Raw genomic sequence first — 20,906 nt, 5'->3', positions numbered from 1 at the left:
CCATTGGTTTAAAGCTGCAGTTAGGAACTTCAGCAAATATCAGAAAGGTCTTTTGTTTATATATATATATATATATATATATATATATATATATATATATATATATATATATATATAAAACTGTTACTACATAACTTTAGCTATTTGCTCAAAGTTACCAACTTCAGCTTGAAATTATGTCAAACCTAAGGGACTTAAAAAAGATCTTTCAACTGTAGCCTAATTATTTTTTTCCAGGCCACCTTAATTTCTATGGAGCATAAAGTGCTATAAGGTATTTTTTTAGCACAGCGTAATATTAAAAAAATATCACCTTTCAGGACTTTAGGGGCTCCGTAAATGTTTTTTCTTCTACTAAAAAAGAAATAAAATAAAATAAAAAAAACAACCATGAAAATAGGACTATACCTTAATTTGAAAATCTGTTGTTTTATTAAGATAGTATTTTCTATAAAAGAAAAAAAATAATGAATTTAATCATTTAAAGGGACTGTTTGTAGGAATCAGAAATGCTTGTTAACAGCGACACCTGTGGCCGTTAAGTCAACGAAAGTCAGCATCGGGCTCGCGCTTGTGCTCGCTCTACATGAACGAGCATCGCTCAAAACAGTGAGGCGACACACGTCAGCTAAAACCACAATATCACTCTATATTTCACCTGCTTGGCAGTAATGTTAGCTGACCAGAGGAAGGTCTCTCCATGAATCAATGCTGATCCTAGTGGTGGCTTTTCCTGCTTCAGTCTCCCGACCGCAGCCGGAGGGCAAGCTGAGCGAGCGAGAGCGAGAGCGGTGTTTGAGTGAAGGTAAGCAGGCAGAGGAGCAGTGGAGCAGAGGAGCAGAGTACAGCAGAGACTCCGGCCCTGGAGACCAAAGCTACGACACCACCGCGTCCTCCGACCGCTGCCAACAGTGTTTTGCAAGACGGGCTTCACTAGATATAACTTTGTGGTTTTGGTGCTTCCGTGTAGTTTGTGTTGGAGTCTGAGTCTGAACAGCGTAGCCACATGCGAGCGCGCATGGGACACCAACCCGGATTGATTTATACATGTAAGAAGTTACAAACAGTCCCTTTAAGATAGTATTTTCTATGAAAGAAAAAAAATAATGAATTTAAATTTGAAATTTGAATTTAATCTTTTAAAAGCCGTGCTAGCAGCTCTGAGAGGCTGAATTTAGGCACGACGGAGCTTCAAGCCAAATGCTAACATGCTAACAACGACAATGCTAACATGCTGATGTTAAGCAGGTGTAATGTTCCCCTTCTTACTTTATATTTTACTTTCCTCTATTTTATATTTTATTCCTATATTTTAACTTTTGCACTATTTCATGTTTATGTGTTGGACTTGGATGGAGCCTGAGAACAAAGAAACTCATTGACAACGACAGCTGCAGTGGAATAGTTGTGCTCATGACAAATGAAGAACTTTGAACTTGAACTTTGAGCGTCTAATAAGCAATAGGCTAAACACAGTTGGGGTTTCTACTATAACGTGTTTACATGCTTTAAAGTGGCAGTAGGCAGAATATTTTTGGCATCATTGGGCAAAAATTCCATAATAACCTTTCAGCATATTGTAATTCAAGTGTTCTGAGAGAAAACTGGACTTCTGCACCTCCTCATGGCTCTGTTTTCAGGCTTTAACAAATCTAGCCCGTGACGGGCGACTTTGACCAATCACAGGTCATTTCAGAGAGAGAGCGTTCCTATTGGCTGTGCTCCGGTCATGTGACCAGAACTTGGCCTCCCTTCAACAGATTTCACAATGGCGGCCGCGTCACAAACTTTCTCATTTTACAGCTGAACAGTACACTACAAGATGATTCTGAAAACATTTGAGGAGAGAAATAGGCATTAACGTAACATAATATTGATTCATATTTGATCAGCGCTGCCTAGTTTGACCGTTTGGTCGGAGTTCGCGAGTGATTGACAGCCGGCTCTCATAGACAGCAGCTGGACGGCAGACTCCAGATCAGCTCTTACTGCTTGTTTTCCTCCGGTCTGGGAAATCTTGCAGATGCTGTTAGGAGCACCGGAGGACACAGAGGCACATGATTTTTTTCAGGTTACCCGTTTCATGTACTACTGTCACGAAACAGCGACCGTTTTATAAAAATAACTTTATTTAAGCATATTTGCTCCAATCTCGCTTACTTCAGCTTTAATGTTCAAAAAACGCTTTAGCTATTTTTCTCGTACCGGCTGCAGCACCTCTTTTCACCCTCTGTCTGAAATGCTCTGTTTGAGCTCCTGTTGTGATTGGTCAACCGAACCAAACTCTTCAGACTCCGTTCCAGCTCCCCTCTAACTAACTTTGTTTGAGGGCGTGCCAAACTAGCCTCTGGGCAGGTATTATGCATCTGTGTTACTTGGTGACATCACCCCGTTATGGAAGAAAAGGCCGGACTTCAATCAAGGTGTTTCACACAGTTCAGGAGCAGTGTTTCTGTGGGGAGAGTAACTCCCTTTGGCGTGGACTTTGGGCTTTGTAACTTTGCATTCCTTTTACATGCAAAAAACCTATATAACACACTAAAGGAAAGGGAAAATGCACAAAAGCATAATAGTTCCTCTTTAAGTTTTACCTGATGGTGGCGCTAGATAGAAAGTTGAGGGTTTACCAAAGTCCTTACAATTCATCCTGAGGGAGACATGAATGTCTGAAACAAATTTCACAGCAATCCATCAAATAGTTGTTTAGGCATTTCACTCAAACCCACGAATGTGAACCTCACGTTGGCGCTGGAGGATCAGAGGATCACGAAATTCAGTATGGTTCATCCTCTGGGGACCACAAATGTCTGTAAAAAACTTCTTGGCAGTCAATAGTTGATCAATTGTTGAGATATTTTAGTCTGGACCAAAGTGGTAGACCAACCGACTAACAGACCGGAGTGGCGTAAAATAACCACCAGTGTTGTCTCACAGCAGCTGACATATTTGTGAACTGAACCTCATTCTGGTCGTCTGACATCACTTCCCTTCTAGTCTCCGAGGCAACGGGCGACATCATCGGAGTCTCAGAGGAAACAATTAGAGCGAGCCTCTGTAAACAAACTGTTTCTAACTTCCTGTTGAACCGCCTAAAGACGAGGATGAAGTCTGACTTTTACTTCACTCCGCTCACCTTCAAAAGTCAAACTGTGTTTTCTCATAATTGTATTTAATTATCTCATTAAGAGAAAACTGTTTTCTAACTACGTTATATTTTCTACCTCTGGATGCTGACTGGTAAGCTTGAGTCCACAGACAGATATCTCATCATCTACTGAACAGGTTTCCATGAAATCTCCTGATCAGATTCCTGCTCTCCAGAGGACAGGTTTTAAATTGTTTATTGTTTAGAGCTGCTAAATCATCAGGATGTTTGTTCATTTTGTGTCTGTAGTGAATGCTGCAGCTTCCAGGGGGTGCTAGCAAGACTTTAGCTTAATTTCAAACTATATAATAACTGTAACTCAGGAGCATCTTGGAAAACAAAGTATTAAATCTTTAAAACTCTGAAATGATTAACACGCTAATATGTTTTTTCAAAAAATAATTTAACCAAATGTTTTTTAAAGTCTGTTCACTGCCTGTTTCTGACTGATATTAATATTTATTCATTAATTTACTTAGAAATAAAAGCTGACATTCATATTGAGCAAACGGGTACAAATGAGAATATCAACTTCAGTTAGGAGTCAGTGCAAAATTAAACAAAAATATGAAAGTGCGTATGTATTTTATTTACCTTCAAAATATAAAATTAGCAACCACAACTATATTAAATCAACAAAATTAGACTTTTATACAACAGAGTTATGTTTATGTTTAGGAGAGGTGCTGATTTATCTAGTCAGATTCGTGCTAATCTACACATCTGTCCAGTGCTGCATGACAGTTTCAGAATTAATTTAATTTACATAATGTAAATATGTGACTTAAATCTGCAGTAATAGGTGTCCAGGAATTTCTTCTGATGACAGATAAATCTGACGGTAAAGTAAAATCTCTGATTATTGCTCCCATGACCTGGGATGTGTTTATATAAATGAGGATGCTGGGTAATGTAGTGCAGTCAGTGTAAACATAAATAAATCATGAGTTTTACTGATCAGACTAAGTAGAGAATATGACTTCAGTCAGTCGTAAACTGGATCAGTTCCGGATCAGAAACCTGAGACAGTCTGTGACATCCAGGACGAGGCGATGAAGATGCCCCACAGGTTTCTTCATCCATTGATTATGAGGGTGGAGATCTGCCCCGGCAGCGTGTAGATGAGGAGGCCGAGGAAGAGCGTGAGGACGGCGAGGACGACCAGAGCGATGATGAACTTCTTGAACTTCTTCCAGATGAGGAAAAAGAAGGTCTTGAACGGGTTGACGAACCAGGAGAAGCTGGTTGAGGGACGACTAGAGGGAGGACAGGAGACGGTTTACAGCTGTTTACACCTGGACTGAGTCTACAGTGGGATAAAGGTCTGATCACACCAGCATTTAAAAAGGTGACATAGATTCCAAAGGTGGAATCGCTGCAATCAGTGGATTCATGCTCAGGGGTAATGTGAATCTATCCAAATCTTTCACATTGATTTTTAACTTTAGTGACGTTTGACACAAGAATTTACACCACTGACCAATAGCAAGCGGTCTTGACAGCGCTGACCTTTGAGGGAAAAGGAGAGACGTAGAGTCCAAAATGGAGGAGACTATGATAACTTATAAGATGTGCAGTATAAACTGCTTCACAACAGAGACGTGATCGACAGACAGTTAAGAGACCGGAGTCGATGATACAAGTACACAGTGGTGGAAAATAACTAAGTATATTTACTCAAGTACTTTACTTAAGTAGCCTACAGTTTTGAGGTACTCGTACTATACTTGAGTATTTCCATTTTCTCCAACTTAAACCTCTAGGCTACTAACAGCTCGCTATAGCTCAGAGCGCTTTTCTTTCCCGTCTTCAGTAACTCTTTATTGTCTGAAACAGTGTAAAATCCTGACAAGAAAATGCCTGAGGGGAGTAAACAGCACAGCAAATGGAAAACATAAAGAAGTTTGGGAAATATTGTGACGGACTAGTGATCGCTAGTGGGCAACTCTGAGGTCTGAAAAGTGAAGCCAATGTGGAAGTGCCTTAAACTTGCATTATTTCTAACAGCCAGCAGGGGGCGACTCCTCTGGTTGCAAAAATGAGTCTGATTGTATAAAAGTCTATGAGAAAATGACCCTACTTCTCACTTGATTTATTACCTCAGTAAACATTGTAAACATGAGTTTATGGCTCAATCGCTAGTTTCAAGTAATTTAGTAAATTATGGTCCCATTTAGAGTCAAATAGACCATAAGGCAGGGTATGCTTTAGGGCGTGGCTACTTTGTGATTGACAGGTTGCTACCACAGCGTTGTCCGGTCTAGGTGTCCATTTTTTTGTCTCAGGACTTTAACCCTTCCACGGTGTGTTTATGAAAGATAATTATAACCTTTTTGGTCACCAAAAAATGTCTTATTCAGCGTTCAGTTGTACTTAGCTCCACCCTCTCGTGTCACTTCTGGTTGCAAAAGACCAACATGGCGATGGCCGAATACCAAGATGGCGACGGTCCAAATGCTGAACTCGAGGCTTCAAAACGGCAGTCCACAAACCAATTGGTGACATCACGGTGACTACGTCCACTTCTTGTATTCAGTCTATGGCCCTTGCATGTTCCCAGCTCACTAGCGTGATAGCCGTTAGCTTACCACCTACAGTAGTTCATCAACTAATAGAGCAGTTACAAGAACCACATATTTCGCAAAGACGCATGGATGAATCGCTGTTCCACTTTCTCGTGTGACCCGGCGCTAAAGGATAGGTTCCCAAATAATTTTTTTTCCGAACTTGAAAAATTGTGAACCCATCCTTTAACAGTGTGTGTGTGTGTGTGTGTGTGTGTGTGTGTGTGTGTGTGTGTGTGTGTGTGTGTGTGTGTGTGTGTGGTGTGTGTGTCGTACTTTGGTTTATCCAGAGGCTCTGGCTCCTTGCGGGCCCGCCCCACAGGGTTGGCCTCCGCCTGCTCTAATGTCACCAGCTGCAGCTCCGCCTCCACCTTCCCCTTCACACACACACACACACACACACACACACACACACACACACACACACACACACACACACACACACACAGTTTCAGTGTGTTAGTTTCAATGTCACAACAATTATTCAAACTGGAGTTTAAATTAGAATTGGAATTTAACATTAGTACTGTAATAGAAGCCGTTATTCAAATAATGACAAGCATGAACAAATAAAGCAATCCTTACTACTCTAATGTTTCACACGCTGAGTTCAGTGTAATGACAAAAAACATCCCCACAGCATTAATTCCAGCACAACGGAGTCATGTCATGCTCACCACTGCTGCTGAGTTTGTCTGTTTGACACTAATACTGTTCTCACTCACTGATTATTTCGTATCACCTCTACTTTGCTGTTTTTTTCACGTTTTCTGATAAACTAAAGTCAACGACACATCCTGTTGCATAACTCAACTGTAACGTTTTGTATACATGGTATCTATGGTGATTTATCGATCATAGAGAGGCGAAGTCCCTCCCCTTCCGGCGGACCCCATGGGACCTTATTTTGTTTAAATTGCATCATGAATCACACATATGATGTTTGTCAATTTAAAACATAATTTTGCAAGTCAAGATAGTCGCAGTTTGTCGTAGTATCATTTAGTTTTGTGTGAAACTGCTCAGTGAACTACATCTCTCGTCTCGCACAATATACGTCACCAGCACTAGCTAGCTAGCTAACTTAGTTATGACCACGTACAAATGTAACGTTGTCTTACCTGATGTGTTTTATCCAGCGACTCCTGGTCTTTTTATCAGCCAGAAAGCAAAAGACTGAGTAAGACCCGTTGCTCGTGCGAGTCCATCCCAAAACAAAACACACAGGCATCGTAGCTTCAGAGAGAGAGACGTCACTTATGTGACTTTTGGGTGTGTCGTCTTTCTAATTACGTATTTTCACAGTCTTATACTTCAACAGCTTTACAAAAAACTGAGACTTGACTTGCAAAATTATCTTTTAAATTGACAAACATCATATGTGTGATTCATGGCGCAATTCAAACGGGATCAAAATATATTTATCTCTCGCCGTTGACTACCGTACAAATTCTTTCCAAAATAAGGTCCCATGGTGGTCCACTGGAAGGGGCGGGACTTCGCCTCTATATATGACAGATCAAAATGCTGTATATAAGGAAACAGGAAACAGCCTCAGGCACCACCCTGATGAAGGGAAGATAGTGTAAAGTGTTTGGTGAATAAAGCATGGTGTAAAGGAGAAGAGTTGTGCGACACTTGTATTGAAGCTAAGAAACTGTCATGTTAAAAGCTGACCAGGAAAAGGAGGGATTATGATCTTTCAGCTGCTGGATGTCTTTTTTATGACTTGCATTCTTTTGAATTTTGAAATGTAAAAAAGACATCAACGCTGTAAACCAGAAAAAAAATGTCCCCTCCCCATCCCACCCAATCAGAAACAAGAGGGCTCAACAAAAATTAAGTTACTGCGTCTCGCCTTTTTCGGGCAGCATTATCATTATTAGTATATTAGTTGTTTTTTTTACCATTAGCAGGAAAGTGTTGCCACTGCTGTCTGTGTACTGGATTTCCTCCTGTTTCATGTTACTCCTCTTGTCCTTCTTTTTCTTCTTCTTCTTCCCCTTCTTCTTGGCCTCCTCCCTCTCCTTCTCCTCCCTCTCGAAGTCCTCGGCCGTCTTCAGGCGGGTCAGCGGCCACCAGCCCTTCATCTTCTTGGCGCGGAAGATGGAGAATCGAGGGCTGGCCCGATCCTTCGCCAAATCAATCGTGCATTTACTGGGTGACTTTGCCGGTCGCACTATGTCGTGGAGACGTAACTCTATGGAGCCTGAAGGAGGAAGAACAAAAGAAGGATGATGAGGAAGAGGATGTTAGCACCATGAGCATTTGCTCTGTGGTATACTAAGGATACACTGGTGAAGCCACTCTGAAATGTTCAATTTAAAGGGTCAGTTCACCCAAATTACAAAATGTTTTGATGTTATTTGTCCATGTTTGGAGATATCTGGATCTGAGCTTTCTGGAGTGAATGGAGTTTAGCTTGTGTTGCTCACAGTGTTGAAAAACTCAAACCTAACATTCGCTCTTTCAGAAACAGTGTTTCAGCATTTAGTTTAATTAAATTAAAATTTGTTTTGGTGAGGTTTATGAATTATACAATAAATCCTCAAATAAAAGCAAAAAGTATTCAAGTAATGGCTGACTAGACCAAATGACTCATATAATAATTCCAGTCGCTTCTACTTGTTGTTTTTGTTTTGTTTTAAGCTACTGTCAATGAAACACAACACTGCATATGAGCCTACCAGGAACAGGAAGGATCATGCGCTTTGAGCTTACTTTTTACAACATGTCTATAAAGGGGAGACTCGTGGGTTCCCGTAGAACCCATTTTCATTCACATATCTTGAGGTCAGAGGTCAAGGGACCCCTTTGAAAATGGCCATGCCAGTTTTTCCTTGCCAAAATTTAATTTTAGCCTCCGTTGCGACAAGCTAGTATGACATGGTTGGTACCAATGGATTCCTTCATTCTAGTTTTAAAACGTGTTACAACCTAACACGTTATTATCACGTAAACTCTGACAGCCCTAGTATTTTAGAAATATTTTTTGTTATATTTGTTGAAATTCTAAAAAAATTAAAATTAAAATTAAAAAATATAAATCAAATGCTCTGACAAAAAAAAGAAAATAATATGGTATCTGTTGCAGGACTGTCCACAGACTATCTGCCTGTCTATCTATTTGCCTGCCAGCGTGCACTCTGCCCGTGCACTCATTGTGCTTCACCAGAGTCTTCCACAAGCTGTTAGCTTGACAGCTGCGAGTACTAACAATAGCCATGTTCGTTGTTTACGTTCATAATGATCATTTTGGGGGAGTGGCTTTTGAGGAAGGCCCGGAGGGCCAAACTGTCAGTGTTGCCAACTTGGTGACTTTCTCTCTAGATTCAGGGGCTTTTGGAGCTACTTTCATTGGAAAAGAGTTGACAACACCGGGCTGTTTTTTTCAGTCGGATAATTTTTAAAATCTAGCGTACTCCTCAACATTACCAACCCTAGCTTTAATAGCGATAAAAAAAAAACAGCAAAGTAGAAACTACTGGAATCAATTACTGGATGAAAGCATACCTTCTGTTTGAGAGTTGCGGAGATCAGTACAACAACAATAGTGCTGTAAAAATGGACATTATACTGAAATTATCAAGACATAAACATGTAGGAAGTGTTGCGTTTATATTACCAGTAGATTAAAACAGGAGTACGTCAGAAAATAGGGAGGCTTCTTACTAAAATATTTATTTACACTTATAGAAGAGGAAGAAATAAAGACCTGTCTCTCATTACGAGCCTGTTTCAGTAGAGGGAAATATTTGAAATATTTGAGAATTTATAGTCCTGCCTGTCGGTGTGTCTCACCCAGGAAGTCGTTGGCAAGGATGCGGTCGTAGTCCCAGACCTGCATCGTCAGAGCAGCCGGCTGCCGAAACTCTGACTCCTCCAGAGAGAAAAAGGACTCCTTCTTCTTAAACACCACCTCTTTCTACGGGACGAGAGGAGGAGATTTACTCCCACTAACAACCAGACTGACTGCTAGCGTCCCGTGGTAAAAACAAAAACAAGAAACATCCCCTTGGATTCTGAGAAACTGCAATGGATGATTTTACAATTTTTTGGACATTTTGAATTGCTTCATTGTAAAAAAGAAAATGATAATTGACAGATTAATCAATAAGGAACATAGTCATTATAGTTGTAGCCCTAGAGACACCAGAGCAAATCAAAGGTCAGGAATTCACTATAATCATCAAGATTCATCAAGGTATCAGTGGAAATGTTGACCATCAGCAGGTCCAGGTGTCACTAGGTGTATGTACTGTATGTATGTGTACCTCAGTAGGAAGGTAGTCAAAGCGGAACACAAATCTCCAGTTGAAGTTTCCTTCCCCAGTCAGAGAGTTAAAGTGGACGTCAGTCTCCTGTTTTTCTGATTCCAGTCCCTTTATCCAGCTGCATAGAGAACAGAATAAAACACTGATGAGCGAATTCACAAATAATGGATTGCACAGCTTTTGCGACCGTTAAAACTGCACAAATATGACAAAAAGAAACCATGTAATTCTCAAAGCAACCTAAATGCACCCCTAGCTGTGCTGCCAAGATGATGAGTCTTGGTGCTCCTGTACTATTTGCACGTATTTAAGTTGGGTAATATACATAGGCTACATTTGGCACAACATTAGTCCCTTTCTATGCAAACGAGGCTCAATACAAAAACAATCCAATTCACAAAGATCAGCGCTAATAGCCACAAAAGCATGTATGTACCCTTCAGATTTATCTTGTTTGTGTGTGTATGCGTGTGTGTGCGTGTGCGTGTGCGTGTGCGTGTGTGTGTGCGTGTGTGTGTGTGTGTGTGTCGAACCCTTTCACGTAGATGTCGGAGGACGGGTCTCCGGTGAACGGGTTGACATCGTCCAGAAACACATCATCGGTGTTCCAGATGGTCACTCGCAGCTCGTACCTGTCGTCAAGGATACCACAAAAAGGTTACATAATGTAACTCCTTGTCTACTTTATTTGACACTCTACTGTACTATATAGAGTCTACTGTAGTCTACTCGATAGTGTGTCGACCTACTGTTCAGGTAGGCGGGGCTTGATGTTAACAGGGGGCGGAGCCGGGGCATCAGAAGGAAACATGTCCACCCACATATGAAGGTAACCCTGTAACACACACACACACATTGCTGATGCCGTATGGTAATACCAGTAGACGTATGTTACTGTTGTGATTGTAGTTATTGTTTGTAGTGGTTACCTGAGGTAGTCCAGGTTTGTCCGGGTTCAACAGGGACCGGATCTCCACATGCTCTGGGACCAGAGCAATGGCTCCAGGGAGGAACTCGTTCATCTCCCCCCAGCGCCGCAGCACGCTCAGGGCTGCATGCTCCTCCATCTCTGCTTCCTCCTCTGGAGACCGCTGGTTCTTCTTCACCAAAGCTGATAACAACAACAACACTGCTGTATAATAGAGTACTGTTACTGCTGCTGATACAGCTGGAGGTTGCTGCAGTATGAGGGGAGCAGCTGCAGTACTACAGTGTCAGTAGTAGCCGCAAGAGAGCCGAAGTAGTAGTAGCAATACTAGTAGTGGTTCATGATATACAGTATGTCCACAGAGGGACAGTGATGGACTTTTCACTTCCACTTTGTATAATATACATATAATCTCTTACTTATGACTGACTGAATCTGGCTAGATCTGTCTGCCTGTCCTACCTTCAGGTACTGCGTCAGGTGGGATCTTGAAGATCTTGTTGAGGACTTTGACCTCAGATGTTCTGTACTCTGGAGACATGATGCCGTTCTTTCTGCAGAGCTCAGCCAAAATGGCCGAAGGCTTCTTCCCATCGCGCCATATATTGTAACCTTCACTGGAGAGGGACAGTCAAGTAGAGGGAAACATAATATTTAAAAAGACAGATACTCATAACATAACACATACGGTGGTTCCTGTATTCATGTTTTATTATTATACTATTGATGTGTCGTAGTGGTACTAATGTTCTTTGGTACTAAATTGTCATAATTCTGTTTCTAACATGTCCTAGTGCTGTTTCTAATGTGTCCGAGTTCTGGTACTAACATGTCGTAGTTCTGGTACTAGCATGTCATAGTACTGTCACTACTGTTTCTTAGTTTTGGTACTCAAGGGTTATAAAACTGGTTCTAACATGTTGTGGTACTGTTTCTAAGGTGTTCGAGTTCTGGTTCTGGTACTAACATATTGTAGTTTTGATGCTATTGTGTCGTAGTATAAGTACTAATTTGTTCTAGTTTTGGTACTAATATGTCCCCCTACTGGTCCTATGGTGTTGCAGTCCTAGTTCTAACATGTCACATTTTTTTATTCTAATGTGTCATAATTCCAGTACTAACATGTCGTACTGTTTCTAACATGTCTCATGTGTTTTAGTTCTGGTACTAGTGTCACAGTTTTGGTAGTAACATATTGTAGACACTTTTTTGACACTATTATGTGATAGTACTAGTACTAATGTTTTGGTACTAATATGTCTTGATACATACTTGTGTTGTCCGAGTTTCACATCTAGTTCCACACACCAAGTCACATTGTTTTATACCAACATGTCGTTGTTCTAACGTGTTCTAGTACGGGTTCTAATGTGTCGTAGTTCTGAGACTAATGTGATGAAGTTGTGGTACTAACCTGTCATAGTAAAGAGCCAGACCGCAAGACGCTCTGTGGCGGCTGTAGAACCGGTTCTCCAGGTCAACCCGCGTCTCGCCGATGACGTCATCGGACCCTATGATATCGTGGTCCATCACTCTAACAACCAACTCTGTCTCCAGCGGGAAAGACACTGTGAATTCAAACACCCTGAAAGACAGAGTGTCAGACATACAGACAGTCAGACAGACAGACAGACAGAAAGAGTGTTGCACAGGTTCAGGTAGACTGACAGGTACTGACTCTCCGAACGTGGGGTTGAGCTGTTTGGGGATGTATCGATCTTCGGTGTCCAGACTCTGCTGGCCAGCTCGGACCACCAGATACGGGTCAGCTTTACCGTTCGGGTCTGTGGGAGCCAGAGTGGTGGCCTGCAGGACACAAACAGACACACAGAAAAACACAGTAGGACTCACAGTAGAATATTGTACCAACTTTGTTTAATCCCAGTAAACACATAATGCAGCTGTAGGCAGGGACATTGTGAAAGGCAGAATGTGAATTTGGTTGTTTCTTGCATGAAAAATGTTGCTGTATAGCAGCCAACTCTCACATCTCAGATGTCTGATCATCCTTGAATGTCACAACAGTTTAAAGTATGTTGGACTGTTGAAATGAGTAAGAGGCAAAGACAGGCTGTGGATGGACAGAGAGACAGGTACCTTGACGACGTAGACCCGGATCAAGACTTTGATCGGTGAGTTTTTGGGGATTCCATTCATGATCTGACACGTGGTGTCTTCTTCATCTCCTGGATCAATCTGATAAACCAGGAAGGAGCCCTGGAGATGAAGAGTATGGAATAAATACACTTCTCTGCAGACTAACAGAAAGACAGACAGCTCTCCATCCACAGTACCTTGTATTTTCCCATCAGCCTCTCCTCTTCATCTTCATCGTCATCGTCAATGCTTGCTTTGCCTTTATACAGCGGGAAGATCCGCAGCCAGTCCTGAAACTGACTGAACTCTGCCTCCAGTTCACCTACATACAGCTGAACATACACGCAAACACAAACAGAGGCAGAAATGTTTTTAATAATGCACCATTACTCCAAATCGGTTCTGCCATTACTTGTCTGTACGTCAACATCAAGATACGGACTATTGTTCTGACTTAAACATAAAACTAAAGGTCTTCATGGGTCCACTCGGTTTCTAGTGTGTGAGACTGGCCTGGATGGGTTTGGGTTGTCTTTCCACTAGTCCATTTTGGATCAGATCCTAAAGTTTGGCACATGAAGACCAAACCTTTCCGTTCTGGCTGCTTCTTGAGGTAGGAAACCATAAATGTAATGTTTTGGGGTACACAGTATGCCAACCAGGAAGCTTTCTTTCTATTTTTGGCTAATTTTGGAAGACGCCATCAGTGATTTATAGGTGCAGTAAGATCTCCCACAACAGATTACAGCTGGCTGGCCACTAATGGGCAGAAAAACTCCAGAACAAGCTTGCAGACACATGTGAGTGACATATTACTAGTCTATTACACCATCTTTATAGTGCGGTGCCCATTCCCGGTATCGTTGCTTGCAGCTTTCTCGAGAACTGCTCATCCAAAGAACTTCACACACAACACTGTGCTTCACTTGGTCCTGAGACATAAACGTGCCATGACATAGTTGCATCCTCTAGCAATGCTATAGTATACGCTTCATTTCAATTCTATTCAATTTATTTCTATAACGCCAAATCATAACGCTTTTCCTATAGAGCAGGTCTAGACCGTACTCTATAATTTACAGAGACCCATAATTCCCCCCATGAGCAAGCACTGCGGCGACAGTGGCAAGAGAAAACTCTCAAGAGCTCACACTTCACACTGCACTTCCTAGAGCCTCAGCAATACACCAGCTAAGTGTGAAGTCGATCGGACTAAAGCTTGATTTATGCTCAACGCATCCACGAGGGCCGCGAGTGTCCGCATGGCCAAAGTGACATCATACCATCAGAAACATGACTTTGCGGGGATACCGTGGTGAGGGTTTTCGCCCTCTGCTCACATTTTTCTAACTACGTGGACACGGATGGGCAGTTGAAAAATGAGAACTTTGAGGAGCTTTAAGAATGTCTGTTTGCAGCGAGGAGAAATACGCAAGGAGTATAAAAGATACAAATGCTTCCTAGTCACGACTCCACATCAGCTCATGTCCGTGCGGCCGTCTTTGCGGAGAGTATAACTGAAGCTTAACGGTAGTTGAGGTAATCAAATAGCAACATTATCATCCCATTGGATGCGAGTTGGTATCCACCTGATAAATGTAAGACCAATATACACTCTCCCTTGAGCTCTGGTTTGGTCTCCACCAACTCTTGAGAAAACCATCTGTCTCTTTAGTTGCTAAGTGTTCCACTTTCTTCATCAGCTAATCTTTAACTAACTAACTTTGTCCGTCTGCCGTTTGGTACTGGGCGGGTAGCGTACAGTGGGTTTATCAGAGCTTGTTTGCTGAAAACATCTCTCTGCTGCTGGAAACAAAGTTGATGTGAGAGCTGAGACTAAACCATACACTAAATATGCTGTAAAACCCAAACTAGGAGACAAGAGAGGCTAAAAAGCTCTGTGGAGCTGCAGAGTTACCAGAGACACATTACATTCACATTACACATTGGATTCAATGTTCTTGTATTGCTGACGTCAGTACAGCCCCGGACTGATAGACTGGACTGTAAACTGTCAATCACAGTGACCTCCCACCTCTAGTGTGGCAATGTGCTTGCGTTTGGGAGGCTTAATCTCCACCGACGAGATTTCCTCCTCCTCCTCTTCTTCGATGTTCGCCATGGTCAGATTCCCTCCATCTGAACAATAAAGAAACGAACACTATCAACACTAACAAATAAAACTCTGTTGACATAGATTTCCATTTATTTTTGTTTCAATATTTCATTTTGTAGTATGTTTATCTTATTGATATAATTTATTTTGCCTCTCTCGTTGTGTTTTACTGCCAAAATCTGATGGAAAGCTTTCCCAGAAGAACAGAGGCTGTTATAGAAGCAGATTGACGCCTTTGGTTTTCAAACGACATGTTCAGTTATCACATATGGCTGCAATGATCCCGTGTCCACATACTTGGACACTCTACATGTCTACGTAGTGGACCTCTTTAATGGAACACTGACTCTGAAAATCTGCACTCAGCCTGACGTGAGAGGAACGCAAAAGATCTCCTGAGAGCTGAACTTCAGTAAAAACTGTACTGATTTTTAATTTGTAGAGATAATTTAGGGGGGTTTTCCTATTCACTTCAATATAGTCATAGTTTAATCACAGCAGCATCTAGGGGACATTAGAGGAACTGCAGTTGAACACACTTCAGCTCTGTGACTTATATCCACCGTGTGTGTTGTTGCTCTAAAATAATTCAATAATAAATTATTTCATATTTTTATTAAATAGACAAATATGGCAAAATAAGACCGAAATAATAAAGTGGGAGTTAAAACTGTACCGGTTTCTGCTTGTTCCTCCATCTCCTCAGCCTCCTTCTCTTCAGCAGCCTGCAGACAGCCAACACATCAGACGGTGAGTAAAGAGCTGATTTATTAATTACGGTAGTTATTCTCTATTTTTGAAACTGAAATGTGAAACTTAACACTTTTTCACTGTAAATAAATTCAATGTTAACATGTAGTTTGTTGTTGAACTTTATTCTGCTGCAGTGATCTGTCCTATTCTGCCTTGTTTCACATACTCATTTTTGGAAAAGTCCTGAAACAAAGGTTAATGTTGTAATTTTCTTGTAATACTTTAATTATGAAATAAATATTTCATAACTACAAGAAAACATTCTTCTTCGTTCTTTTGTGAATGCAGGAAACTGACCTAGGATCAAATGAAGTTAGTTCATCATATTGGCTGATTTTGTATCTAATTTCAATCAAGTTAAGTTAAGTTTTGACCTCTTCAGACTTTTCCCTTCTCCATGCACACTGGAAGTAGTTAGTTAGCAAAGTGTTGTTGGAGTTTTGAGCTCCTCAATAAAGTTATCCTCAATATGTAGTCCTGCATTTATTCTCTAATTTTTATACCATTTTAATGTTATTAACACGTTTATTCAAACAGACAGGTAAATAAGGGTCTAACCTTTCTCTCTATCTCCTCCAGTGAAGCGTAGTATTTGGACCACCAATCCAACTCCTCCTTCTCAGGTGGTTCCTCTTCTAGCTCCTCACTCTTCTTCAACAGCGTCAGAGGAGCCTGAAGGGTCTGTGTGGACATCGACTCATTCTTTAATCCTTTATGGTTGAAATCTGGTTTAAATTTGTCTGAACATTTTGGTTGTATGTTTTTAAACACACAGAGCAGACTGATACACGTACATTAACCAGCTTCATGGGGTTGAAGGGAATCCTTGACTCTTTAATTGACAGGCCGGCGAGTCCGATATGCTTCATTGACATCAGAGCGTCGACCTTCTTCGTACTCTGCCTCACTGGAGAGACACACAGAGGAATCATGTCCATAAAAATGGGAATCCCAGAGAGCATAGCTGTGAAAAACCTTGAAAATAAACATGTAATCATAAACATAATTGATCAATCGCTTAACCCCTCCCCCAGACAGCAATGGACCAATCGCAGCATAACAACCATATCTACGCACGGCAGGCCTGTCGCACTTTGGTTTTCTCCACATGTTAAACATTAAACAGCGTGTTTTTCTACACCAACACAAGCCGCTAACACTAGCACGCCTGGCTAACTAGCATACTATTTACAGTAGTAGCTGAGCTTTACTTCAAACTCCATTTCATTAGTTAACTATATTATTTTGTGGGGTTACACTTTACGCAAAAAAAAAAAAAAAGCACATCCACTGTGTCGTATATTCCCACTGCATGAATCCTAGTATGGTGAAAGCTCATCTCGTGAATATTAATTAGGTGACGCTGTCTGATGGTGACGTTTCTCAAAAGAAAAGGACGTTTTTGCTGTTCTGGTGTCTTCAGCAAATTAGCTAAAATGTATTAGACCGTAATAATTTCTTATAAATGCAGTTAATTTGTACACAGTATAGGTACCAACCTAGTTGCGTAGGGTGAGAAGTTTTTTATTAGCGCAAAATTGTTTAAGAAATAACAATTTCTTCTTAATTCAGTTTCTAACACACCATATACTGCAGGCTAAATGTTGTAGCCTACAATAGGAGTATGAATACAAACATAACTAATTATATGCCTGGTGGAAATTCATAGAATAATGGAATCACATTTCATAGTTCTTCTTCGAGTCCTTTTATATGAAATAGGATAAATACAGTCATTTAAAATGTTTGAAAGAGTAATAAGCTGTGACTCAACATAACAAAAATACCAGATCTCCCCTTTCAAGGATCAGTAGACTGACACTGATTCATTAGACCGCGCTACCTCTTTTGCTGGAAGGTCTGTTGCTATCTGAACCCGAGCAAAACACACGATCTTTTACTTTAAATCAATATGAGTTATATAGAGTTAAACAGTTCAACAGTTTTTTGCAACTATGTTGCAACCTATATAATAGTCTACTGTGTACAAATGGACTACATTTAGACAAAATTGTTACGGTTTAACAATTTGGAGCTAATTTGCTGAAGACAGCATAACAGCTAAAACTACCTTTTCTTTTGATAAACGTCATCATCAGGCAGCGTCACCTAATTAATATTCATGAGCTACTGTGTCAGAGTTTAAACTAACGTTAGCAGCTCTGTCCTGCTCTTTATTGGATTTGAGGACGTTTCCCTGCAGTTCGTCTGTCAGACTCATCAGTTAGTCCTCATCCTCAAAGACGTGTCTCTTGAAAATATGAAAATGTAAGAATATACAATATGAGGGCTAATTACCTGCATTACATGACAAATGACAAATCAGTTGTAAACATTAAAAAGTCAAACAAACCAACTCACTGTGCTAACGTTACTTATTACTAATTACTACAAATTTTGATGGTAAATCTGCCACTGTTATAATAATAAACTGCTTTAGGTTCCATGCAACAACGGAAAGCTTGACAGGCATAGCAACAGTAACTATAAGGGGGACAAGGCTTAGCTAATGGTCAACTAAAATGTTCTGGAAACATATCTATAGTACGTAGTAGGCCTACCTAGTGCGGATGTTACAAAAATGTATACAAAACATTCAAAACTCCAACTATCTAGTAGACACTACTACTGTGAATAGAATACCACCTCCATCCCTTCTCTCAGAGCTCTTACCTTTTGGTTTTGGCTCGTCGTCTTCCTCCTCTTGCTCCCCGAGCTTGCGTGGGCCGTAGTCCATGAGGCTCTGGACCACGTGGGTCCCGACCAGAATGAGCCGACCGAATGCCCGTTGCTCCACCACAAACAACGTCAGAGGAGGGTGGAGGTAGGCCTGCTCCGGCAGCTCCTGATTGGACCAAACACAGGAAGAAAAAAACAGGAAACGAAGGTTAGCCATGTCACATCTACCCCATATGCATGCGATGAATACACCAGGTGAGTTTCTTTAAGCCAGATCTGTGGACCTTAGTAGCGATAACTAATGTCAGAAACTGACCACGTCAATGTAGCGGACCAGCTCTTTGAAGTTGGAGTTAATCTTGTAGCTCTCGATCTCTTCAGACTCCAGCTGTCGTCCTGCACACTCCACCTTCACCAGGGGGCGCTCCACCTCAAACAGCTGCACCCGCTTCAGCTCCCGCAGACCCCAGAACAGCACCTGAACGCACACACACACACAAGTAGGACTCAGTTACTTCACAGATTTAACAGCCTAAAACACTTGCGCATCTGCAACATGTCAACAGAGAGAAAGTGCAAGTGTGTGTGTGTGTGTGTTTGTGTGTGTGTGTGTGTGTGTGTGTGTGTGTGTGTGTGTGTGTGTGTGTGTGTGTGTATGTTCCTGACTTAGGCTTCCTTCAGGGACACATTTCAGACTACAGACCAGTCAATTGGGGACAAAAGCCGTGCCCCCTATTTGTAAAAAGCAGATTTTTGGGTCAGTGGTTAAGATTAGGGTAAGTCTCCAGGAAATGAATGCAAGTCTATGTAATGTTTCCAAAAGTGACAAGTCTTCTCTAACAGGTAACACACACACACAAACACACACAAAAATACATACACAAAGATATTGTTTTCATGTCAGTCACACTAATAATGTGCGTGCGTGCGTGCGTGCGTGCGTGCGTGCGTGCGTGCGTGCGTGCGTGCGTGCGTGCGTGCGTGCGTGCGTGCGTGCGTGTGTGACCTCGATCCTGAAGGTCTTCAGAACAGGTCGGACTCCTTCTGGGATGATGTAGAATTTCTGCTCATCCAGGTAGGTCAGCTCCTGAGGGTCCACACTGCTGGGGACGGAGGGCTGCAGGGGGTGATATGATTTTCCAGTTCACTATCTAGAATGAATTCATGAACACTGCTTTTTTGTGTTTCTGTTAAAGGATCGTTCTGTTTTATTACAACTCTTTTGGTTTTGTCCATCGTTTATGTCAGTAAAAATAACATTTTACTCACCAAGACAATAGCAGCGATCTGGGAAAACGGAGACTACACTAAAGAGAAATCTGACAAGTCTAATGACAATAATAACAATTTTCAGTTCATTATGAAACTGTGGCGGGCCTACCTAGACTGTTGGGCTGGATGTCGGGCTGAATGTCAGACCACTTTGACTTCATTTTAATAAGCTAAACAATGGTTGATTATGATTGTATAATGGTCCAACATGTTAGACGCTTGGTTAGATACCATAGGCTTAGACATTATCGGCAGCGTTCTATGATGGTAATACATGGCTAAGACCACTTTATTACCATAACACCTGAATTCCAGTGCCAGTGATCTAAACAACTTTATTTGGAGGTCAAACTGAAAATGAGTGAACCAAAAATGTTGGTAATAATTCCTCAATGCACAGGAAATCTGTGAGTACAGTAGGCCAAAGATAAAGCAGGGTGTGGGTCTGTAAACTTTGAAGGATTTAGGATACAGTTTGGGTAACAATTTACCGTTCACCTTCGTTTTCTCTTCCAAATAAGTTTGTCTAACATAGCATAGAAGTGGTAGGAGACGTTAAGTGAGTGTATGACAGCACCAAGAGTCCTTGTGTAGAGGGAGAGGAGGAAGAGGCCCAAGGATTGAACTGTTACCAGATTGGATCCTCTCCCTGTCACCTAGTAGGAGCAACCCTTCAGGTGGGATCTTAACCTTTCAAACCTCCTTTTATGATGCCACAGAGTTCCCAGATCTCAGCTACAAATAATGTTATTATCACTGATAGAAATGATGGACAATAAAGAGGTACAAATAGAGAAACATTGATTGATCGACAGGTGGCACCTCTCCAAACGCAGAGTAGTCCAGCTCGATGAGCTCGAAGGTGGCCAACAGCTCGCCAGCGGCGGCCCTGCCCATGTTGATGTCATAGAAACGGAGGTGGGGCTTCTGGTAGTACTGCTCCACAGATTTAAACTCCGGCTCAGCAAATGTCCGACCCAGAGGCTTTATACTGCCCTGCACACACAGACACACACATATGGGCTGTTATGGCATCACTTCAGAATGTGCATAGCCTGCAGCAGAATGTGTGAGGATA

At 41.5% G+C, this 20,906-nt stretch overlaps 1 protein-coding gene across 1 annotated transcript in view; it reads right to left on the bottom strand.

Moving 5' to 3' along the window:
• Positions 1-3,713: 3,713 nt before the first annotated feature.
• fer1l4 (fer-1 like family member 4) overlaps positions 3,714-20,906 on the bottom strand; it is a 40,458-nt gene continuing 23,265 nt past the window's right edge. The window contains exons 29-49 of the mRNA XM_074638872.1: positions 20,651-20,824; positions 19,563-19,673; positions 18,873-19,034; positions 18,551-18,722; positions 16,672-16,784; positions 16,436-16,558; positions 15,801-15,849; positions 15,044-15,147; positions 13,206-13,340; positions 13,009-13,128; positions 12,590-12,717; positions 12,326-12,496; positions 11,374-11,528; positions 10,913-11,094; positions 10,733-10,818; positions 10,517-10,615; positions 9,984-10,101; positions 9,511-9,634; positions 7,617-7,918; positions 5,986-6,086; positions 3,714-4,401 (exon numbers count right to left, since the gene is read on the bottom strand). Coding sequence (XP_074494973.1) covers positions 4,221-4,401; positions 5,986-6,086; positions 7,617-7,918; positions 9,511-9,634; positions 9,984-10,101; positions 10,517-10,615; positions 10,733-10,818; positions 10,913-11,094; positions 11,374-11,528; positions 12,326-12,496; positions 12,590-12,717; positions 13,009-13,128; positions 13,206-13,340; positions 15,044-15,147; positions 15,801-15,849; positions 16,436-16,558; positions 16,672-16,784; positions 18,551-18,722; positions 18,873-19,034; positions 19,563-19,673; positions 20,651-20,824 — 2,910 coding nt within the window. The 3' untranslated portion in view covers positions 3,714-4,220. The remainder of the gene's footprint in view (positions 4,402-5,985; positions 6,087-7,616; positions 7,919-9,510; positions 9,635-9,983; positions 10,102-10,516; positions 10,616-10,732; positions 10,819-10,912; positions 11,095-11,373; positions 11,529-12,325; positions 12,497-12,589; positions 12,718-13,008; positions 13,129-13,205; positions 13,341-15,043; positions 15,148-15,800; positions 15,850-16,435; positions 16,559-16,671; positions 16,785-18,550; positions 18,723-18,872; positions 19,035-19,562; positions 19,674-20,650; positions 20,825-20,906) is intronic.

This window comes from Sebastes fasciatus, chromosome 1, assembly GCF_043250625.1.
Source record: "Sebastes fasciatus isolate fSebFas1 chromosome 1, fSebFas1.pri, whole genome shotgun sequence".
Taxonomy (NCBI): domain Eukaryota; kingdom Metazoa; phylum Chordata; class Actinopteri; order Perciformes; family Sebastidae; genus Sebastes; species Sebastes fasciatus.
Note: the sequence above shows the minus strand (reverse complement) of the source record. Positions and strands in the feature narration are given on the sequence as shown.